Below are 25,222 nucleotides of genomic sequence, written 5' to 3' on the forward strand. Positions count from 1 at the left end.
GGATCCTTCAGCGTTACTACACTTTGTTACTATTCTATACACTATATGAAATGCTAAAGTCATACATACAAGACACAAACTACTATACATGACAACACTTTATTAACAACAAGATTAAACTCAAGGAGAAAACAACAGGAAGTGTTGGAAAGGGATCATTTGCAAAGATTTATGGGATGTGTAGTTCCTTCACTCTTAAATGTTCTATTGGTGAAGTTGCATGTTGCAAAAGGTGTTTAATTTGTCCAGTTTGGACGTCTATAAAAAACATGCAGCCTCCGTAGTGAGGACCTGCTCCCCATCTAAATCTAAAGTATTTCAATATAAAATGCCCATTCTAGAGTAAAGAAAACTACAATTTTATTTTATATTCAATTTCTGACAAAGTTTCACCTAAATCTTACACACTGGACCTTTTAGGTACTTATGTACACATTGTTGATTGTCGCTCCGGATCAAATGTTTCATGGTCATGACTCATCAAGTAGCTGGGTGGCCTGTTTCCATACTTAAAACTGTTTATAAGGATTTTCTGAAACGTCAATGGAGAAAAGGAATCAGACATTTACTTCTGCGAAACCAGAAGCTTGATAAAAGTGGGCGGTCACCAACAGGAGAGTTGAAAACTATTCTTCAGGTTGAACTCAATCCTCACATCGATGAGCTGTACCTCGTGTCCCTCCCTCAGGGAACACTAGTCATACCCATAACCTCCAGACTCACCTGGAGAGCAGATGGAGCAGCTCTCTCCCGTCACTCGTTTCTTTTTCCCGTCGAGTCGCGCTTGCTCGTGGCTCATCATGAGAGGCCGGTCGATGTGAGTGGGACATGGAGGAGCTGGGTGGCTCCTGGTCCGAGCCCCGGAGGAACGGGAGCTGGAGCGGGGCGGAGGGACCCGAGGTGTCCGGGCGGACTCAGCTGCTGCTGGAGATCCTCATGGTGCTGATGTGCTTGGGCGCAGTGACAGGTACACGATCACCTCGGCACATTGAGCTTCTAAAGCGGCAGCAGCACATACACAAAGCTTTTACCCTTCATAGGCCTGCTGGAGATTTAGCATTGCATTTCAAAATCAGAAATATTTGAAAATGATCTGACTTTCAAAACTGAAATTAATATCAATGTTCTTGTAATGGAATATTTATTTGTCTTTGGTTATCTTTTCCACTAACGTTATATGTGGCCTGATCATTATCATAATTTAAATGTAATTTTTTTGTATGACCAGTCAGGCACAATAATTTAAATGCAAATATTATGTTAACATGTTGTAATTCTAGCTGAATATTATTAAGCATGTTGACGCTTTACAACACATGTTTGTGTATGCAGATCATAAATAAAGTGGAGGTGAAATTCAGAATTTCAGAAAGATTTTTAAAAACTGCAGCATTTAAGTCGAATTTAAAACCACATTATGATACCTGGTTGTTGCCCTGGTGTGAAAATCAGCTGATCATGAATACAGAGTTAGTACAGATGAATTTGTATGTACAGTAGTGTGTGTATGTGTATTTGAAGGTGCAGACAAACAGTGGATCACTCTAGGGAATCATTGAAATGATGAAAGGCGATATTAGACATCTTTAGTCCATAAAAACATTTTATTTGGTTTCCATCTGTTTGCTAAATCGTTACCTGACAGAGATACTTTTCATCTCTATCTTTGCTGAAGTCTTTACCGGTTATTAACCGTTATCTGGCATTTCTCTAACTGTTGTTGATTGGATAAAACCACACCCCTTTCACCGTCACAAGGTCTTAGCCAATCTCGAGGCCACGTTCTCACAGGGAATAAATACTTGTGCTTGCAGGTCTGTATGGAAACTATAACTCACACATATCAATACTCAAGTGTCAATGCAATTTGGTATTTATATCCGGCAGGTCCCAGATGACACACACCCGGGACCTGCATCTGGGCTTCAGGTCTTGGCTCAATATCTTATAAAGATCCTGGTTCATTTATAATCCTCTTCGGAAGATCTCATCCATCTCTTTTGTATTTTGTTGGTGGCAGAAATAGCAGATTTCAATACCTGAACAATGTTATCCATAATTAGCTCCATTGTACCCTGGACTCTTTACATCTTGTCTGATTTAGCAATACTTAGTAGTATCATAATCAAGTTTTTAGTACTTGTTTCCTCTGATCATCCACAATTGTGAAGTCACAGGTTTACTACTCAGTAGATATTGTCGCTATTGCTTTTAACAAATGGAAAATGTGGTGCAGAGTCCAACCTGTCTGACCTCTGTGTGTGTGTGTGTGTGTTTATGTGTAGGTAACATTCTTGTCATTGCGATTGTGGCTGCAACCAAGACTTTCCACTCCGTGGCGTCGGTGCTGATCATGAACCTGGCCATCAGCGACCTCCTGGTGGGCGTGGGAGTCATGCCGTTTGTCGCTCTGTCCATCATGAACCGTGGATGGGTTGATTTCTCTGTACGTCACCTCTGTTAAATGTCACATGTCACCCTCAGTGTCTGACATGACCTGAAGCTGACCTCTCATGTTATAACACCTGTTTGCTTTTGTTCCATGAGCGTTCACATGTTGACGTTGTGTCTCTCCTGTCTTACAGCACCTCTGTTTGTACGTGGGTTACACCTCCTCTGTGTACTGCACCGCCTCCGTCCTGACACTGGCTGCCATCGCTCTCGACCGCTACCACTCCATCATGGACTGCCTGCGCTACAGCTCCCGCTGCACCCTGATGAGGACCGGTGCTGTGGTGCTGTGGATCTGGCTGCAGGCTCTGGTCACCAGTTGCCCCCCCCTGCTGGGCTGGAGCTCTGTCAGTTACGTGGTCCCCATGTACAGCTGTGCCGTCAACCGGGCCAGCAGTCCCAGCTACACGGCCTTTATGGCCGCCCTCTCCTACCTTGTACCTGCGGTGGTCATCCTCTTCTGCTACGTGAACATTGTCAAGGTGGCACGCAGCCACGCCAGGAGGATTCATACCTTAGAGGACGCTGTCCAGCGAGGCAGGAATCAGACCTCTGCCTTCACTGCTGGTGTTTCACCTCAGCTGCATCAGTTTGGGGCAATCCACAACCCCTCTTCACTGATCTACCATGTGAGTGGTCAATTTGTGCCTGATGTCACTAGAGAAGACGGAAGTAGTATCAGCCCTGCTCTCCCTAATTCTGCTGCAGAGCAGAGTACCCCTCTATCCAGACGTCTCGGCTCCATCTTGGCTCCCGGCCCCTCCCAGCACCATAACCAACACGGAGTGGTGCGTCTCTTCCTGGTCATCTCAGCCTTCTTCTTCTGCTGGACACCTTTCGTGGGTGTGGCCCTCGTTCAGGCCACGGAAACTGCAATGTTTGGCCAATCCAGCCTTGTCCCGCCCTCTGCCGTGACCTTTTCATACTGGCTGGTATTGCTGAACTCTGACATCAATCCTCTTCTGTATGCTCTGCTTAGCAAACGTTTCCAGGGGGCCCTTAAGGGACTTCGGCAAAAAATAAGAGCACGCCTGGGAAGTGTGGTGGGCAGGGCAGGGGAGGTCAGAGCCGAGGGAGGCGACTTCAGGAGTAGCGACCCCTGCAGTCTGAACAACATCCCCATCAGCCCACCGTCCAGCGCGGATAGTTCAACCTGTGACGTCTCCAAGTATTCTACCTCCATCCTTCCTGTCTGTACAGACCTCAAACATTTTACTGACAAGCTTCTATGCAAAGTGTGTCGGACCGAAAACACCTCCTCATCTCCAGAGTGTGGTGGCTATAGGAGGGTGGACATGCTACAGGTTCCCGGTTGGCCACAGGAGGGCAAAAGACTACCATTCTCTGCTCTGACCAGGGAGCGACAGGCCACGTTCCTCTATGGCCAAATAACAGTGAGAGTGGAGCATGATGTGTGTTAATGATGAGTTAGTGATGCAGGAACAGTGTCGACCACATCAGAGTGTGACTGCATCTTCATTATGGAGCAATTTATTTATTATTTTTAATTAACTGATTAAACTTTTTGGTCCATAAATAAAAAAATTTTTTTTAAAAGTTGCCATAATCATGATATTCCCAATAGTCAGTTATATTTTTTGTTTTTTGTTTAAGAAATCTGCTGAAATAAGCAGCTAATTTAAATTGGAAAAAAAACACTGGAAAAAGAAAACTTGTCAGTAGATGAGTTTTTGTCCTTATTTTTTATAAAATGTTTAACTATAATGTTATGAAAAGAACGCCTCAACCATGATTTTCTCTTAAGACGGGCTAATTGTTTTGAAAAGACACTATGCGCTGTGTGTGGGGGGGTTGGAGAGTTAGTACTGTACTGTAAATGCAGGTCTTTGACCTTCATCGTCCTGGTTTAAGAGCTCACCAGCACATAGATCATCCCATAGAGATAGTAGAAGAATGACAGGAGATCGAAAGCCAGTTTGCACCAGCCTTCTCTTTGACAGTACTCCAGGATGTCAGCGTTCATGATGGTTGTTGGGTCGTAGAGTCCTGGTGCACTCATAATTGAAAGAGGTCCTGTTTTGTCCCACCAGATAAACCAATTCAATTTGTCTTTTTTATAAAGATACAGAAAATGCTCATCCCTGTTTCCCAGTGCTGGGTATTGAATATTCAAATGTTTCATTTTGTCTGATCAACACTTCAAAACCCTCCCAATTATTCCATTGACTTGCACATAAGACAAGTAAAAGCAGCAAATGTTGGCATTTGGCTTGAAATATGTCTCAAATTATTACAAGACAACAGCAATATCCGCAGATAGATAATATATCAATCAATTGATCGACCAATCATTTAAATTTTCAGGTTTCTCAGGGTCATTTACATTGATCAGTAATTGGAAAGAACAAGGACTGCAACACTGAGGAGGAAAACAAACCCGGAGAAGCGAATGTATTGAAAAGAATATTTTATGTAGTACATGTGATTACACTTGAAGACAGCCAACAGTAGATCTAACAAACCCGTCATTTATTCACGCTCATAATGATCTCTTCCTCCAATGTGATAATCATATGTTGCATCTCAGTGTAAAAATCGTCATTCCTTACAAAGGTTTACAGTAATGTCTAGCAATAATTCCAGAGGAATACAATATTATTATTTATTGTCATAGAGAATGACAATGGGAAACGGTGCTGATGTTCTCTATAGCAAAACAAAGAAAAGGCAGTGAAGTGGACTCGTCAGCTGTATCCGCTCATACAGTGTGTGCATGCTCGTCCTGAAGCTGTTTCTCAAAGTTAGCCAGCGAACAAAAGCAAAAAATATTTGGAAAAAGTGTCAATGACGCATCGAAGTGTCAAGAGTTTGTTTAAAAAAAATGCAGAAGAAGGATAGTGAGTCTCTCTGCAGCGGTCCGTCATGGCACTGTAAAAAATAAACTAAAAAAACTGATAGCTAGCGTGTGTGGTTGGAGTGATGGTCGTACATTCACAACAAGGCAGCGTTTCCCCCAGAGCTTCCCCGGCATGTTCATCTCGGTCTCCTCATGAAACGCCACAGAAGAAAACAGATGCTGTGAGACTTCGATGAAGAGAAGGGGGTTTTCCTTTCTGCGTCAACACACCTCTCCTCGAGCTGCAGCGAGACCGCTCTGTTACTTTAACCTAGAAATGAAATCATTTCACTTAGATCCGTTGTAAATTAGATTGTGAGCGTGGAAAGTTAAATGTGACGGGAATTCAAAGAGAGGCTCGGTGACGGCTGTGTCTGATGTTCAGAGTTATTAAAGGGGTAATTCCAAGTGTTCACGTCTTATGAGAAGCTGTTAAGTGCTTTAAGTCCATCCTTAGATTTGGATACCTGAAGCATTGTTTGTGACATTTAGTTATTATTTGAATTACCTGCATGGTTCATTTTTGTTTGCTGCCAGCGTCTCGGCAACAGGAAACGCCTCAAGGATGTACACTCACAATTATTTGACGAAACAAAGCTCAACCTTGTCATGCATTGAAATCGTATTAAACACTGGCTTTAGAAGTGTCGTGACCAAACTGCAGAACTGAGCGATGGGTGTCGGCACTGACAGAGCGGGACTTTAGCCTCGGGAAAGCACAGAACCACAGGCGGCCAATCAGTGTGGTCAGAAAGGACCAGAGCTCTGCTCCTGGACGCGCAGGGCGAGGTGTCGTGAAAGCTTCTGCAGCTCAGATTGATCCTCAGATGTCCCGACAGGTCCCTTCACACCAGATGAGCCCATCGATGCTCCACATGCTCCGGGACACAAGAGGTGTGACACACAGCTATGTACAGTGCACGAAAGGCAGGTATTTGTCAGAAGTTTACACCTGAAGGGCGCCGCTGCAGGGTCAACCCTTTCGTTTTCAGGCATTCAGCATTTTTCTTCTTTGGATCTCGAATGTGTGCACTAGTGTGTGTGTGTTTGTGTGTGTTGAAGCCAGCGAGTCCACAAGGTGTGAGGCCGTTCCTCGAACAAAATGTCTGTCAGCAGGCAAGTTGGCAAGTTTTCCCAGGCGCGAGGGTGTAGTGAACCGATGGAATGATTTAAGAGGTACAGGAAAATCAACACATGACTCATCACTATCAGATGTTATACCCGCTGTTGTAATTTTTGGGGGCTCAAAGGAGTACAATTGATATGAGTCCATGCACCAGCTCGGATACGCTTTGAGTGGAATGGACGCCAAATAAATGATATGTAATTAATTCCTCTGGCATTTCCGATCAGAGGAGAGTCCCAACATCTTTTTTGACCAGGGAGCTGTATCAAAGAAAGCGAGGGGGCGGGGCATCAACACCAACAGAGGCGTTAACGGGTCTCCCTCCCCGTGTCTGTGTTTGCATCGTTTGTACTTCGTTGGAGTCAATGTATAAAGGTGGCGGTCCTGGCTCTCCCTCTCCAGTTGATCCCCGTGGTGGCACCCGCCTCGACACTGCCCTCTGCTGGCTCGTCGCGTTTGCGCAGCTTGGTGCTGAGCTGGATGATGCACTGGTCCCAGTCCTCCGGTAGCAGCAGCATGAGGAAGCCCAGGCAGATGATGAACACAGCGATGAGGCGGACCGTGTTGAAATGGATTTCACATGTGTAGAGGTCCACCACTGTGAGATGAAGACAATGAATTAGTATGAGCATATTTAGGACTATATAGATATATATCTATATATAATTTGTATTTATTTAACAATAAAAGGTTCAGTGTGTAAGATTAAGGTGAAAGGGATCTATTGGCAGAAATTAAATACAAAATAATCCTCGGGACTCTAGTGTGTTTCATTTAAATTGTACAAAGTGTTATATATACTTATATTTATATTTATATCTGGAGTTTTTATGACAACTGAAGGCTACCATAGGTTCTCTGTCATGTTTGGAAGGGGAGGGTGTGGTGAGGTTTATTCAGCTGCAACATGCAACTTCATCACAAGATGTCACTCAATTCTACACACTGAACCTTTGCCCAAAGAGGGCAGTTAAAAAATATTCATCAACAAAAGCAATCATTAATAAATAGAATAGAAATTATAAATACAGAGTAAAAAGAATATATAGTGTGAGTGCTGCACAGTGCAATGAGTGAAAGAAGAATTTATAGGATTACCCTAAAATAAATTATGTAAGACATAAAATGACAGAAGAAGAAGGAACCAGCTTTGAAATTAAAAGTTGTCCTTTAAATATGCAGTTGGTAATAACTTTTGGAGGAAATTAAATGCCATCAAATGTTAAATGGTTTCTGGATCGATAAATTGCATCTGAGAGAAAAGCCAAGGGACTTACTGGCATTTACAGGAACACTTAGGACGATGCCAAGTGAGATTAATGTCGGGTACGTTATCGCAATGCCAAAGTTCACCAGGACGTTGAAAGCTGAAATCAGAGCGGTAAGAAAAGCTTAGAAACTGATATTCATGTGTTATGGTTATCATTACAGTATCATGTATATGCACTGCATTGCTTCACGTGACATCTTTCCATACCAAACAGCAGGCCTGCGACCCCACAGAGGTAGGCCCAGGGGATGTTCTCAGGCGAGCCGAAGTTCTCCACGTGGGTGAAGTACAGGATGACCGGCACGAAGCTGATGAAGACAAAGTTGGCGCTCCCAACGATGCTCAGAAAGAGTGCGGCCTCTCCAAATTTGGCACTGCCCAGGACCATCTTAAAGAGCACCTGAGGACAGCGAAGGCAGGACGAGTGATGAATGCACAAAGATCTGCCCCCTCCAGGAGCAAAGGAGGTACTGCGTAGGACGCACCTGCCAAGTACCGGGCACAGGGCTGCTGCCGTCTGTTTATCACATTAGGCAGCACTGACAGCTGGGGCAGAGGACACCCGAGTCCCGTCAGAATATAGCTATTTATCACCTAACCTCCTTGATCGAGACATCACAGCATGAGGCCGGTGGGCATAACACACACGTATCAATTGCTCCTGTCACTTCTGTCTCTCATTTCATAATCTTCCACCATCTCCTGCCCCCCAGTTACATAAGCAGAAGGAAGCTAGTGCTCGATTCCTTACATAAGATATGACTACACATATATATGATTTGCATTTCTTTTGTTGAACTGCAAAGAAAAGAAGTATCACTTCAAGTGTGTTGAAGAACACAAGTACCCGTTCTAAACCTTCCTGTTTATAATGTACTGTTTCCTTGACCTGTGTCACTTTAATTCGCTGGACATGTACAGAACTTAAATTAATTTATAAACTATGATGCAGAATGAAATAAGAACAACTTTGTGTTAATCCTACCTGGTTTATCTGCAATGACGTTTTACAGTCATTGTTTTTATTGAAAATTAAGCTGAATTTGCTTTATAATTGTTCAAGTGTGTGTTTTGTACATAAAAGTGTAGTTAACTAGTGTTGTTCATATCATACACTGCCAGTCAGCTATTGCAGGTGTCTGTTAAACAACAAATTGCTTAAGAGGAAGTGATTCTATAAATGTGGTCTGTGTCAGTCCGATATTAAAATGTTATTAATATTGAAGGTGTCACGTGTTCAAATAGAAATGCACCAAACTCTGTACTGCACTTCCTTGGGCCATTAACAACGCACATGTCGAGTGTGAAGCTGAGATGAACCGTTTGTGACACGTGTTCAACAGAAAGACATTTGTAGAATTAGTAGTAGGAGTAGATGCGAACGAGTACCTTGTAGAGCGCTGACATCGATGCAGAGGCCACAACGAACGTAATGCCGATGACTGAGTGGCTGTGGAATCCATCGGCGTAGGTCATCATCACGATGCCGGCTATGGCCAAGATAGCAGCTACTATCTGGAGAGAGAGAGAGAGAGAAGGAGAGAGAGGTAGCATCAGTGAATGACGGATGGACGACATGCTGCTCACAGTGTGGTGACACATGGTTCCCACTTTGTTATCCTACTGCAGAAATCACAGGCTTCACAGGAAAACGCTTGTAATGGTGTAATTAGTGAGTTTTGGTTTATAGGCGGCAGATTGTTCGTCTGCTGTTTACATGATCTCGCATGCAAACACAAACAAAATCTGCTCTCGCATTGACACCAGGGGGGGGGGGCATCACAGGACAGGTAGCTTCCACAGCGGCGGCTTGATTGTCCGGCATCGATTTCCGTTACTCTGCCAGCATGTTTACAAACCAAATACCCCCCTGGACCCAGCGATTCCCCACCTCTCCCTCTCCCAAACCACCCTCCCTTCCTCCCTCGCCCATACTATAATCTCAGCTGCACTCCAGCATCGAACCATCTGTTTCATCCTGAAATCTTTTTCATCTGCGTCTTTCTGCTTCTACAGTGTTTGACTTTGCCGTATGAGTGCAACACGGTGAAGAAGAACAGCGATATGGACGAGGGCCGCGGTCCTGCTGAGTGGATGAGCTTTGCGTTAAGGAGGTGTCATGATGATAAATGAGCCGTGTGTTTTTTACTCGGCCAAAGCCCTCGGGCATCTTCGGCCAAACGGCTCTTTCTGCACTGCGGGCCGCCCGTCACTCACAGCCGCACCTCTTTGTTTCCAGCGAAGTGTCATGTGCTTACCGGGTCGGTGAACCCTGCACGTGTCGGTGTGTTAGTTTCTCCAAGTGTTCCAGCAAAGTGCCAGGGAGGAAAGGTTCACGACACCTGCGCAGCGAGCAGCTTACGTGTGATTACGGTGATTTATAGCAGTGTGTGCATGTGTGCAACTCCCTCTGCAACTTACAAAACCGAAACACATTCCACATTGATGAAATGGCTCCTCCCGTGACCTTCCACTATGTACACTGAGCTGTGCCTTCGCCGTTTCGAGCCAATGAGACAGAGCCATTCTTTCCACACAGCATTACGAGAAAGACTTCCCCCATCTCTCTCTCTCTCTCTCTCTCTCTCCTCCGTCACTTTCATTACAAACTCGCCCAAGATCCCCTGCATTGCTGCAGACATCCAAACACTGCAATCTCCACCACCAAGCCAGAGAGAGAGAGAGGGTGTGTAAGAGAGGGAGAGGGGGTGTGAGGGAGGGATAGAGAGAGAGAAGCAGCATTATTACAGTACTTGTCTCTCACTGAGGCCTCTCATCGCAGATAATGGGGGTGGGGGAGCAGGGGCATGCACGGGGGAGACATGGTGCGGTTGGGAGTGCGTGAAAGAAAGAGAAATCTGCAGAGTGGCTGCAGAGATATGAAACTCTCAATTCACAGAGCTGAACCCAGACTCCTCTGCTTCCTCCTGCTCATCCAGATAAATCAGGGACACACACATTCACACACACATACACACACAGACACACACACACACACACACACACACACACACACACACACACACACACACACACACACACACACACACACACACACGCACATTAGGAGGCACATTTGAATGACACAGTGATCATTGGGGTGACATCACTCTGTCACACGAGTAACATGCCCTCTACCTGACTGTGCTATGTGTGTGTTTGTGTGTGTGTTTGTGTGTGTGTGTGTGGTTCACACATTCAACTGCCACTTGTTATTGACATTCCTTCGGGTGTCATGTACTCTTTTCCTCATCACCAATAAACTCAATCTTTGTCAACTATAAGGCAATGATAGACAGTGAGTGTTTGGCACAATGAGCATTTTTGGGTTAAATATCAATGAATCTGAAGGTTTGGGTCAGGAGCGCTCCGTCGGGTCAATACACAAACCTGATTGGTGGGAAAAGCAGGATTAATTTGCCTGCTTTATTAAAATAATAAAATAATATCACTTCTAACAGTGTTTTACATAAAATAAAAGTTACATTAAAATTATAAATAATAAGCATATTTATTCAAATGCTGTAAAACATCAACAAATTTGAACTTTGCGTATTATTCTAAATTAAATTACAGCAATGAATATGCAAATTACTTTCTTTGGACGGCTGTTTGTTTTGTTTGTTAACATCTTGTTTATTACAGGTAAGAGTTGTTTATAGCCTGGAGTGTACAACCCAAAAATCATTATTTTATCCATTTTGCTTTTTGTGACCTGTCCCCGAGACTCTAAAAACACAGCACCTCCATTTGTTTCTCTGGAGAAAGCCGCAGGCAACAAAAAACTGCGAGTGTTCACGCAGTAGTACTCACCCTGACGCCCATAAAGCGATCTCTGAGCACAATCCAGGAGAGCAGGAAGACGAAGGCCTTGTTACAGCAGAAGAGTGCCGATGCGTCTGTTGTGTTGATCTTCCTGAGGGCCTGCAGGTACAGGTAGTTGGTGAGGATCCACAGGAGGCCGAAGGGAGCTACTTTGGTTAAGAACACCTTAGGGGTCAGCCCGTCGTCCCCGAAAAACCTGCTGCACTCCCTGTACAGAAACACAACACACGGCAGAGTGTGAGCATATGGAACAATGTGTTGCAACCATTTTTAAAAGGTATTAGGGCCTGATGCTTAAATCAATATTTATGAATATAAGCAGCTTGGAAACCACAGGAGTGAGTAAAGTTATTCCCACAATAACAGTTACATCTTAATGAGCATTGCATCACAGTGTGTGTGGGATCAACTTCCGTCTGCTGGAGGAATAAGGACGTTTATGAACACAATCAGATCTGCCACGGGGCACTGAAGGGAAATATGTCTGACCTTAAATTCATCTTTCTCTGTTAATTCAAACAAAACTATTAATTATCTGGTCAGTTGGTTTGTCTATTTCCATCTAATGATGTAACAATCAGTCGGCTACAGTGTAGGAGACACAACTTTATAGCAATATTATTAACCACGGAATATTTTAGCTGTACGATGTTTTCTAGGGGGTAAAACCTCAGACACGATTATTAGACACAACTGCAACAGACAAACACATTAAGCTTGATCTAAACACAAGGACACACACAAAGGACATAGATAAAATGCTGTCTCTTGTGTTTATGCATAAGTTGAATATCAGTGGCAAGGTTGTGAGGACTCAGTATATAAGGAATCATGGTCAACTCTGTTTTAATAAATCTGGGAGGCTGTTTGATCCAGTTTCTGGTGCCGTCCTGAAGAAGCTTGTTGGTGACTCTACAAGGCTTTTTGTCCATGTGTGTATATAAGTCAACGTATACCCTCTGATGTTGATCGATCAAAAGTTGACCCCATGACATACTTTGAATAGCAGCCCCTCTTTTTGAAAGATCTTCTCTTCTATGGACTTTTGATAATGCACCTTTACCTTATTTCCATTTCTGGATTCATGCTCTATGTTTGGTTATTTAAGTTCACGCTTGAGTTCTCTATTTCCTGTTTTATTGTGAAACATCTTTCCTTGTGTGTCTCTCTTGCTTTACTCTCTGTCTTTGTCCTGTGTCCAGCCCTTGTGATCATCTTGTCTTCATGTGTCTCCCTTGTGTTTAAAGTCTCTGTTAAGTCTGTTCAGTTCAGTTTGCTCCCTCCCCTGCTTCTTCCTTGCTTCTCCTTGAGTTCAGTCAGACAACTCACGTTCGAACATTTATTGCAGCATTACAACAGATTTAGTGTTTGGCGTCTAGGCTCCAACTCACTCCCCCTATGATTACACAGGAATGATGTGAGTGATGAGCAAATACTTGTAACCCCCCCGTTGTAGCCTGAAGGTGATACTGGGGTGGTAGAGAGGCTGAAGCAACTGGTGGCAATACTGCAGCAGCAGTGCGAGCAAGAGGGGTTGATGGGAAATGTCTCTCTGGTTAAATAGACCACCTGATAAGGTGGGTGTGTACTATAGATGGTTATGGAGAGTGAAGTATGTCACATGATGTATGTCACGTGATGTATATCACATGATTGGCGCAGTGCAGCACGAGTTGCCTGACAGAACTAGCTCGCCGGCGTCGCCACATTTGTTTCCTTTTTGCTGTTTGAGTTTTGTGTTTTGGAGAATTGGACAAAACATTTTTCTGCTATTGTTTACATTTTGACTGTATTGAGGACCACCTTGTTGAAACGTAACATACAAAAATAAGTAAAATAACCAAAATAGAAATACATTAATTAATACAATGTAGCAATATAGAAATAAATGAATGAAATAGGCTAAATAAATGTAAAACCTGTGAATTAATGAATAAATAAAGACATCACGTTTTCCATCACCAAACTGTACAATTTTTTTAAATGCCTAAAATCTGCATTTATTTATATATTATTGAGCCATTTATTTATATCTCTAATTATTTTAAATTCTTTTAACTGTTTTCCTGCCTAGACACTTAGACCATATGATTGATTTTCAGTGGACTGAATTTTATTCCTGTCTGGAAACTACTTTTTAACTCCACTCCAGTATCTGAAATGGATGAAAATGACCTTTAATAAAAAGACAAACTGATCTAAAGCTATTAGCCTGAAAGTCTTTGGGTCACAATGTGTAGTTCCCCAGTGATCCTGCACCCTTTTATGTATTGTAATGTCCCCATCATGGTTTTATACAGTGCTGAAATGCCAATAACTATTTATTCTACTCCCAAACTACCTGCCACCTCTTTCCATCCATTCAAATAAAACATAATGGAATTCTTCAGACTGCCACTGTTTACGTTGCTCTGGAGTTACACAATTCACCCAGAGAGCATCTAGGGGGGCTGTAAAAGTGATGAAGCAGCAATAATTGAGAAGTGGCAGGTGGCTGGATACTGAGGAGCAGCATTGTTAGGAATCAGGTCCAGAGAGCTGAGTCTGCACCAACATTTCACTTCTCACACTCATAGTGAAAATCACATTAAAGCCATTATTCACCAGCTTCCAGACCAATCATTAATGTGCTTTGTTTTACTGTTACACATGTGAGAACTACAATCTGCATCAAGCAGCTCATGAAGTCAGCAGTTACTCTAAAAAGGTTATATATATATATATATATATATATATATATATATATATGAGATTTAAACGTATAGTAGCCAGAAGGCTGAGTAATGGGCTCCTGAGATGAGAATGAACCCACACTACCTCTGTGTGTGTGCTCCGATCTAAGCCTGTTTGTTTTGTTTGGTTGCATTTACATGTGCATGTGAGTCAGTCCCTGTTAAACCTTTGGCCTAACTGAGATGGCTCACCCTCCTCTGATAGGCAGAAACGCAGACCTGAACATGACACCCCGGTGGACAACACATTTTTCACCCTCTGTCTGTACTTTGACATATTTCATAGCACAGAAACATCGTCAACACTCCTGACAGCTGGCCAAAACAACATGCTGCTACACCTTATTCTGCAGTACTGCCAGGCTCATGATGCTAACAGTGCTATCTGACTGCTAATACAGGTCCACTGAGAGTGTGCTGCACTGCAAAAAGGAAAGAACGCCCTGAAATATGATTTAAAAATAAAAATGTTTCAACCGTAGCGGCTCACGTAGCACTGACAGGAGCACCGACCCACAGATGAGATGCAACAGACTATTGTTGGCTTCCTGTTTACAGGGTCACTTTATTCAGTCGTGTTTCTGGTTGTGTGTTTTTGTGTCTTTTTATTGGGCTTTGTGACGTAGATGAAGACCTGAGAGCACAAAGCGAGGGGACAGGTTTCAGCTAATTGGGTCTGAGATGCTGGTGCTAGTGAGACACCTAGTGGCGAGGAATATAGGACGTAACCAAAGGGTTTGAAAAAGTTTAAAATAAAATCTAAGGAAAAAAGCTAGCAATAATAATAATAATCAGTATTATTAGTATGACAAACAGCTGTTGCCATGGTCAAGAATGACATTTACAGCACAACTAATGCAAGTATTATACCAATGAGACAAATCATCATACTTTCACCCTCAAATTGACATTTTAATATTCAAATATGTTATATTTCATAATAACCCATAACCAGTTACATCCTCACAGTAAACAATTTAATGGAGTTCTTAGTGAAGTAAAAACATCAACATGCAGGTCTGATTTTATGATTTCATTTATTTTTCTGTTTCCTCCTCCTTCAATCTGTCAGGTAAATCTCGACTCAGCACAGAAGTAAAGATGATGAGGAGTAGATGTAGTTAAGAGAACAGCATCTGCCTCTCGCAGTTTAAATCCTCTCCACTCACATTTGTGATGAGAGAAACCAGCTATTACAGCATCAGATCTTCTCCTCCACTGTGGCCCCTGCTTTATTTAAAGAGACAGGACAGCTATTACAGATGTCACCTCTCCAGTTATTTTGTATTGAGTGAGATTCACCAGCAGGTTCAATTTGAATAATCTCAAAGGAAACAAAAGTGATTGATATTCGGAGAACGTCGGAGCAGCGCGAGCTCCGGATCCTTGTGTAAGCCCTCAAAAGGAGGAAGCATGACATCACAGAGGTGCATCGGAAATGTAGAGTCGATCTCTCCAACTTCACCCAGCCACCGCCCCACCGCCCTCTTATCTTCTGAAGTACTGAAGTTCCCTTGCAGGTAGCAGAGATAAGACGTTTGTCTAAAGTACGGGATTAATGGACTGTTTCTACTGTGAAATCTCCTCGAACTCACTCAGGAGGCGGCCTTTTCTGTTAGCTGCAGCAGCAGAACCGAGGATGGCATGGGAACCTGATACTCCAAATTAAATAAGTGGAGGCTTATTCTCCAAGGCAAAGCAAGTGACTCAAGTAGGATTATCAGCAAGACTCAATCTTCAGAATGCAGCTGCTCTTGGCAAAACTGGGACGTGTGTTTCATCTTATTTCACAATTTTTTAAAATGGGTTAAATAATAAGTAACTGAGGTTTCGTTAAGCCGATTCTTTGACCCATGCACCCTTTTCCTCCATCGCTTCACCCCTCCCCCCCACCACCCCCTCTGCTCATCCCTATCTACTAACAGCCACCCTCCTTTGCCTCCCTCTCTCATCCCTTTCCTATTCAGTTTGGTGAAAAACCTCTAAGCATGTCTCCTTCTGGGCTGAGGGGGCAAAACCGCTACCACTTCCCTCAACGTTCAATATATCAATATCCATTCAAACCTTTAAATTAGTTAATGATGTGTCTTGCTCGTTGCTAGTGAAGTGACTGTAAAGGAAACATAATCCCATGGGGACACTGATTCATATCTTTGCTGTTCAATGTTTAGACTTTATTGAACATGACATAAATGGGTTTAACCTCTCGGCTTTTTTTGCTTTACCAAACTCGTCTATTTGATTGCAGTTGCATGTTGACTGCATCGCATCAGATCAACCAAAGACCGTCTCTCTTTCTGCCTATTGTATTTTTTTCCCGATAAGATATAAGGAAACCCTTGTCTTAATAACTGACAATAATAGGAGTTATTATTAGTCAAGTATTTCAGCTGTCGTTGGATTGAGGAAGTGAAGAGAAACTGTTTGTTGTGAGCTGAGTTCTAACGATGACTTTTCCCTCTGGTCTATACTGACACTGTTTTCTCTTCTGTGATGTGAAGCTGTACGACAGCTGAAGTCTGTGCATCACATCTGAGTGTAAGAACTCAACGATCTTTGACTGTAGCTGTGCTGACGTTCACTGATGTTATTCTTCTCTTATGCATAAGCATAACAACACATTTACCAATTAAAAAAGCCAAAAGATGAAATGGTAAATGAATATAACATAACGTTGTTCAGGGCATCATCTTGAGTTGTGCCAAAATATTTGATCCAAACATCCAAACAAAAATTCTGAGCTGTGTATGACAGAAAAAATTGTAGAAACCAAACTTGTAGATTTGGAAAAGTCATCCACGCTACTACAACACCTTCACCTTGTTTATCTTAACTCCAGCTGGCTGCTATGTAAATATATATATATATATAAGTTGCTTGTTTGACAGTCTCCTCACCTGAATCTCTGCCTGGGCGTCTGCCTCTCTGGACTCTTGCACAGGTGGCCGATGTAATAGAGGGGGAAGAAGAGGCAGTTCCAGGTGGTGGCGAACCAGGTGATGGTGAAGGGGGCATCAAACTGCTTAAAGGTCAGCTTGGCCAGCTGGGTGGAGCCTGCCCAGGATGAGCACACGCAAATCACCATGGCGACTCCCCACAGGGCCTTCCGCACCTGCACAGTCGTGACTCTGATGCAGCAGTGGAGCCTCCGTTTTTTGGAGTCGGACTCTGCTCCCGCCGCGCCGCCGGTCGTCTGTGCCTCCGTGGTGCCCACCACATTCTCCCTGGTGCGTTCTTCTCCTATAGAAGAACACATGAGTTAATATCAGATCCACAATAAAAACCCTCTGATACATGTCTATAATCAGAAATTAATTGTTTAAGATAAAGCTAAGGGAACTTTAACGCATGCCACCACCAACAGTTCACCTAAATTCAGGTTGAATCAAATTTCACATATTCATTGAAATTTGTTGACTCAATATGTCCATGTATTGCTCCCTGGTAAATCTCCAAAAAACGTTTAAAAAAAACCCCTACCTTGCAATTTTATAGAAAAGAGAAAATATCCTGTATCTGCCCCTTTTTCTGAATCGATGTCCTTCTTGGCTCCTGTCCAATCCTTCCGGAAAGATTGGAATTCTATTTTTAGTAGTTTTTCCTTACTCTTGTTGAGGGTTAAGAGCAGAGGATGTCACACCTTTTTAAAGCCCTATGAGAGAAATTGTGATTTGTGTATATGGTCTATACAAATCAAATATGATTGAATGATCCGGGGCAAACCTCCCCAACCTGCATTTTTATATTTGTACTCATCGTATTTCTGTAAGTTCTGATGCTGTTTATAAATTATAGAATAGTTTTATATGTGGACTTATGTTTGAATATCCTGTGTGGTAAATCTTGACTAAAGGCTTGTACACTCTTATCTGCGCAAGTGACTTCAGGTCAGCCGTGTCCTGTCGTCTTTTCTCCAGTTAAAAATAGCCACTTTCTCAATTTAATTGAACTTGAAGGTAATCAATCAGACATCTTAGTTAAAAATATGTTGATCGAGTGAGACAGGCAGCAGCCAAACAGAGGACAAAAGAGGACGGATCTGATATCCAATCCAACACCTCTTCTCCACCCCATGAGTTGCAATGCCATGACCGTGTGTGTGTGTGTGTGTTGGCCCAAGCACACAAAGACACTTATAAAAACTCTCTGCTTGCCATTGCTCATGTCAGAACTTGACAGCCTCATCTCTTCCTCCAATAATGTGCCGACCGAAGCCAAGTGATGTGGAGCTGTTTTCAGTCCCACTCCCGCCCACGCTGTGTGTTAAAAGTTACCAAGGTCATTTTGTTCCCTCGAGTCATCGAACTTGCCGATGTAAACGCCAGTCATGGCTTTGTAAATGTGTATGAAAGTATAAAAGTTTATAACCTCAACACATGATCTCTGAGGGACTTTATTTTGCCAATAAAAAACAGTTGCATTAGTCACACAGCAGATATTCACTCTGGCTTCCTTTCACGTAACATTAGCATATCTTGGTTTAACATCACCAGTACGACCCGTACAAATCAGATTAGACTCGTAAGTTTACAATCTAAGAAATGAGATGACAAAACAACAACCTCATAGCAGCTCTGTTTCATAACAGCTGTATAATATGCACCATCCATTTCCTACAAGTTAAAACTGAGGGATCTCCCTAATGGTGTTTCCAGAGGTAATGTTTTTGCCGCAGGGAGCCTTTCCCAATTCATCTGCACTGTACGCTGCAGGACTGGAATACAGAACGCACTTCAAACAGGAGATAAGAATAACTCTTATTTAGGCTGAAGTCGCACAGTGAAAATGATTATTGTGCTGCAACAACAGGACACTGAGCTCTGTCCTGTGTCAGTTATTTGCAAAACAGCCCGGACACCACCGTCAGACGTTATGTTAATGTCATCCGTGTAATACAAGGGACACCTATTGTCTAATTTAAGTGGCGTGCTGCATATTTTTACAATAGAGTTGTATGAGAGAGCATCCATCACGTCCGATGAGGCGCTTCATTCTTCCTGGTAGAGTTGCTTTTGACCTTGCCAGGTGTTCTCATCATATCCCAGATTAACTTCCCTGATAACTATCGCCTCTAATGCTAATGCCCCGGCTTCCCCAGGCTACTTCCTGAACACACAACACATTCTTATTCTGTTTTGCTCCCGCACTAACACTTAGAATGTGATGGAGCTAAAACACAACACACACTGTACTTGTTTCTAAACAATGCTCCCTGCTGCTGCAGCGGCACCCCGACAGCCCGGGAGGCAGATTTGAACACGATGAAAGATGATTCAAGATCATTGTCTCTTATCGCATTGTAATGATGAGCCAGCGACGACCAAAGACAGAGACAGTCACACGTGGGATGTCCGACAAAGTCTTTGCGCGCGCAAGGGTGAGAATTAAGTTTCTCTATTCTGGGCCGCGAGCCTCTTTGTTCCACCCTGAAGGTCACCTCTTGTTGACGCCGCCCAAGCTTTTGTCCTCCCTGGGCCGCCGTCCCACATCCCGTGGCCCTGGCCGCCTGCTCCATACTGCAGCACGGTTTAATCTTCCAAATGCAGTGATGGGCCAAGCCAATCAGCCCCCAGCGAGGCAGTGGGTGCGGGCAACGCATTTCCATATGGACACAGTGAAGCGTCACAACAACATCGTTGTGATATAAATGTCACACAGCCCGGGCCGCACTCATCAATGAAACTATAAATTCATTTAATTTACCTACTGGAGCACAGATCCACTGATTGAAAGAGACAAACTCCTCTCACACTTGCCCTGACGGTGACTAATGACATCTGTATAAATCTTCACTGTCAGCAGAAAGCAAAGCGGAGCACTGCTGAACTCAGTGATGGAGCCGGGTCAGTAGAGTGACTGAGAGAGAGAGAATCGTCCGCTGATGACATTTGAAGGCATTATTACCGTGACCGAGAGACCCAGAGAGAGACTGTCCCCTGTAACTGCTGAATGATTAACTGAAAGTGCTTAACCTTATCGTTCTTTTCATCTAATGTCAAGCGTCAAGGTCGGCCCCCCCCCCCCCCCGTGACACCGAAACGATTGCAGCACAGTGAATATCCTGCAGTGCAATCTTTAGTCTCATTTAGTGTAATTTCTTAAAATATTTGCTGATAATTAATCTCATCCTTTTGCATAGTGAACCAGATTTATATTAAGGCTTAGTTGCAGATAACAGTATAAGCACCGATGGTATATTTAGCACGAGATGGAAATACCTCCATGCATTTGATCCTATTCAGAGTCCAAATATACTTAAGTGAACCAAACAGGCATCTGTGAAATGACTGGAGACAGGAGGAGAGTTTGGCGTCACTCTGGATCCGCTCTGACAGCCGTGCATGGCTCCTCTTTGTTGCCGCCTCGAATGGACTCATCCCCACCCACTCTGCTGAATCAAGGCACCGTGTAATTCAATACGCACAGGTGAGGATGCAGAGAAAAGATTCTGCTACGATAATAATCATATATTTCTTTTACTACTCGGGCATGAGAAAAAACCCTCTGGTTTTGGTGGGATTCCTCGCTTCTCATGTGAAATTCTGTAGCTAAGTCTCTAAAGGGCCAGTAAATCAATTGTTTGTCTTATACGGTCATTTGTCTGCCTCTCCAGTCTCAGTACACTGAGTCGCAGATCCTTGGATCCACTCCGACAGCCCTGTAGGACTTGACCTGTAGTTTAAGTTCTTTACGACTAACGACTCACTAAATCAATGTTTATCTTATGAAGTCATTCGCCTGTACAGCTTCTCTACGGTGCCCTTCTCCCAGTAGAGTTGGAGCGCCCTGATTGGAGTCGAGATTTATCCGGCCATTACCGAGACAGTTTTCCAGTTTTTCCTACATCACGACAACACACGCTTCCCTGCTCCCCCCTCCCCCCCCCGTTCCAGCTCGCTTCCTTCCCCCTGCAGACTCTGCACTGCAGATCTCTCATGATGATAGAGCTGCAAATCCCAAACGTGCCAGCAGAGGCCCGCCTTCCTGGCTGCCTGCCTGCTCTCACACTTCACAGAACCTGGCCCCTTGGCACGCCACAGAAAGAACCCCTGCTACGTTCCTCTGTACCTCCCTCAACGGGCCACCGCCCACACCCCTCACCACTCTCTCTCTCTCTCTCCATCTCCCTAAGGAGGATCAGAGGTCCTCACAGTGGCGGTACAGCATCACGGCCTGTGTCGGCTGTCGGAGCTCGCTTCACACGGGACCTAAACTAAGTTGGGGAGACTGAGGTAAGAGAGAGGTTTGTCGGTGAGGAGATCTCCGTGGGAGAGAGAGTGCAGTGCAGCGCTCAGCCCCAGTGATTCAACAGGGTAAACAGATCAATCACTGGAGCACTCTTCACAAGCCTTCTCCTTGTCTTACTGTCTGCTGAGCCTCTGCTCGGTGATGAATATGAATTGACTGGTGCAAACTTACTTATTCTGACACACTCATAACAAATCCATGAGCTGCAGTGTCCTTGTTTGGCGACACACACACACACACACACACACACACACACACACACACACACACACACACACAGTTTTACGTTAAACATTTAAATCAACATCCTAAAGGGTAATTTAGTCTTCATGTGATTTGATTTCATTTGCATAACTTTCTGGCAAAGAAAGTCGACTGTCTGTTGTGTGGATTATCCAAATTAACCTCAGTTTCCTGTGCCTGCATACAGTCTGCATACAGAGATCCTGTAATTGGAGTGAACTGGCCCTTTATCTTAAAGCTTTTGGATTTAATATTCTGGAGGAATAACAAGCAACCAACACAAAAACGTGTTTTCACCTGTCACACATTCACTGAATCAATACCTGAAACAGTCTTTTGATATACTAGATCTTGATTTTTATTTAGATTGCCACCAATTTCACGGACTCATAACTCCCAGTCCCCTAACCATGTGCAACAACACGTTCCTGTAGATTCATGCTGTACAACATCCGGAGAATACGTCCCCTTCTCACTCAGAAGGCGGTGCAGGTTCTGGTCCAGGCCCTGGTCATCTCACACCTAGACTACTGAAACTCCCTCCTGGCAGGTCTACTTGCTAGTGCCATCCGACCTCTGCAACTCATTCAGAATGCAGCAGCTCGACTGGTTTTTAACCAACCTAAATTCTCTCACACTACTCCAATCCTCCGCTCCCTTCACTGGCTACCAGTGGCTGTCCGCATCCGCTTCAAAACATTGGTACTTGCGTACCATGCTGTGAAAGGATCCGGTCCAGTCTACATCCAGGACATGGTCAAACGTTACACCCCAGGCCGTTCACTCCGCTCTGCTTTGGCCAATCGGCTCGTTGCTCCTTCACTGCGAGCTACTCCTAAATGGTGGAATGAGCTCCCCATCGACATCCGGACATCAGAAAGTTTACACATCTTCCGCCGCAAACTAAAAACATACCTCTTCCGACAATACCTTGAATAAAACATTTTTTTTTTTTTAAAAACTATCAATTTTTGAAACTAACAATTTTGTAGCACTTAAATGGCACTTACATATAGCATTTTGTAGTTTTGCTTTATTTTTGAAGAAATTGTACTTTCTTGATTCTTGTTGTTCTTGGTTTGTACCCTCGGGAGTTGAATGCACTTATTGTAAGTCGCTTTGGATAAAAGCGTCAGCTAAATGAAATGTAATGCAATGTAATGTAATGTCTGACTTTATCATCAAGATGCATGAATTATTATCTATAAAATCAACAAAAATGTTTGTTCACAATATATGATAATATATAAAATTCCTGGCTGCGATTCCTGGTCTGGATCTGCCCCAAAATGTACTGGGTTCTTCCCTCACCCATACTTCATCCTTCCAGCAAGTTTCGTGGTAATCCGTGCAGTAGTCTTGGTGAAATCCTGCCAAATAACAGACAAACTGTGTCAAGCGTTGAGTCTTCATATCACCCGGCCGCTTCTAGGAATAACTCATGAACTTCCAGCTACACGTGTCACGTTACAGAGGAGTGGTAGTTCCGGCGTGGCAGACAGACAGTCAGCAGTCACTCTCTTTGTTATCTCCACGTCTGACAGACAGTGGGAGTCTTTGATACTCGCCTGTGACAGCGTGGTCCGGCCGAGCTGTCAGTCAGAGGCCTTTCAACACACCAGAGCAGGCTCATCTGACAAGCCTGTCACACTCAATAACACAACACAGACGGAAAACACACCCTGCTGTGTCGACCCGGCTGATGGGGGGGGGCAGCATGGGCCGAGGGGACGATGGCCCCGGGAGGGCAGACAAGGGCGGGACGGCTGTTACTGATCCCGCTCTCCCTAATTCCCGACTCGTTTCTCCTTCGAGCTCAGAGGACGGTGGAGCCACTTTCTCGCCAACGAACTTGTCGAGGCGCTGACCTGCCATGCTGGTTCGACACACGCTCGTGATGCAGGTCAGCGCTGCAGCCCCCGGATGTCTCTCCGGCTAGCGACACGACATAAACACAGCGTGCAAGCAAGCGCAGTGTGATCACATGAGTACCTGCACCGTGTGCTACAGCAGATGCATGTACTGATACCTGGCACTGGGTGACCTGTCAAACTGTGCAGTCCCCTGTCCTAAAAGCATAAATTCCTCTCTCTTGCAACAGTGAATACATGATGGATGACCTGCAGTTTGACAGACTGCCAAGTGTCCAGGCTCTGTCTGCAACAGATCAATATTTAAAAGATTGGCTGCGGCGTCCCTGTTGATTGAGAGGAAGAAACCACAGGTGAACACGCAGCGTCCGCTCCGAACAAAGCTTTTTCTCCCTCCCTGCACCCAAAGGCTTTGGACTTCATCATCCACACATAAAACTGACACGTGACTCTGCTATTCCTCAGATTAATCTTACCTCACAGCACAAAACAATCCCTACAATGTGATGATTGCTTAGTCTTTTAACAGCATCGAAAAAGAACAAGAGTTTATCAAAAAGAAGAAAACTGAATTTGATGGCGTTAACTGCCAGCTCAGTCGTTTTCACGCATGAAATGCAACAAGGCACACAGCAAAAACAATTTTTTTCGCTGGCTCTATTTCAAGGCTGGTAACAATTGCTACCACCTCTGCAGACAGGCTGACAATATTCAGTTATTTCTGCTTTGTAATAATCGCCCTCCCGGGCTCATCACTATACCGGCCGGTCCACTGGGGCCCTGGACATTCGGAGAGGATATAGGTCGACTGAAGCCTGAAGTTTTGGATCAGCCACCTCAATTTAGAATTAGAGCTTATTTTGTTCTTTCTGGGGATTTTACTCAAATGATGAAACACTACACTGCTTCAAAAAGGTAATTTCCCAAATCCAACAGGGGGCATTATAAGGGACTTTGGGGAGCCTGGAAAAAAGGGGAACAGACTACATGAAAACACTCGGGATAATAAACCTCATCTTTTCTAATCTTCCAGTTATTCTTTTATCACCAAAAGTGCAGTAACGTTTAAGTGCAGACCCCCACCACCATCCCAGGTACATACATATTCCATTTCGAAATTTTAGTTTCAACAAAACCTCTATATCTATAACACTGTTGGCTGTTAGCTATAGTGGCATAAGGCCTTTTTAGAGGGTTGTCAACCATGGTGTCATTGCAGTCTCCTGTACATATTCAAATATGGAATCTAACGTGGTTTCAAAACATTGTCGTCGCTGTTGTCCTCTAATATCCGGGGCCCCAGGCAATTGCCTACTTTGTATACAATGTTGCTACGCCCCAGATATGTAATACAAATAAGATATGCAGCAAGGGAAACCTTAAATTAAATTATCTACCCATCCATTAGGGATTAGGATACACCCTGAACAGGTTGTTATACAATGGACCTATTTAGCATTTGACTTCAATCCATCTATTCACTGGATTCTCATTAATTCATTACAATGACTTTCTCTGCTCAAACACTCAAAATCTGAGCAAAAAGACTCTCGGTAACATAAAAGGCCCGTCATTTTGTTTTCATCATAAAGAGAGAAA

The 25,222-nt window shown here is 43.8% G+C and overlaps 2 protein-coding genes across 2 annotated transcripts in view; one reads left to right on the forward strand and one right to left on the reverse strand.

Moving 5' to 3' along the window:
• Window positions 1-828: 828 nt before the first annotated feature.
• Window positions 829-3,872, forward strand: LOC133021021 (5-hydroxytryptamine receptor). The gene is made up of 3 exons (XM_061087790.1): window positions 829-967; window positions 2,286-2,446; window positions 2,586-3,872. Exons 1-3 carry the CDS (start codon window positions 829-831, stop codon window positions 3,870-3,872), a joined length of 1,587 nt encoding a protein of 528 aa, XP_060943773.1.
• Window positions 3,873-6,796: 2,924 nt separating this feature from the next.
• slc35f3b (solute carrier family 35 member F3b) overlaps window positions 6,797-25,222 on the reverse strand; it is a 50,638-nt gene continuing 32,212 nt past the window's right edge. The window contains exons 3-8 of the mRNA XM_061087726.1: window positions 17,159-17,501; window positions 11,518-11,737; window positions 9,094-9,219; window positions 7,912-8,104; window positions 7,712-7,801; window positions 6,797-7,032 (exon numbers count right to left, since the gene is read on the reverse strand). Coding sequence (XP_060943709.1) covers window positions 6,797-7,032; window positions 7,712-7,801; window positions 7,912-8,104; window positions 9,094-9,219; window positions 11,518-11,737; window positions 17,159-17,501 — 1,208 coding nt within the window. The remainder of the gene's footprint in view (window positions 7,033-7,711; window positions 7,802-7,911; window positions 8,105-9,093; window positions 9,220-11,517; window positions 11,738-17,158; window positions 17,502-25,222) is intronic.

This window comes from Limanda limanda, chromosome 15 (assembly GCF_963576545.1).
Source record: "Limanda limanda chromosome 15, fLimLim1.1, whole genome shotgun sequence".
Taxonomy (NCBI): Eukaryota; Metazoa; Chordata; class Actinopteri; order Pleuronectiformes; family Pleuronectidae; genus Limanda; species Limanda limanda.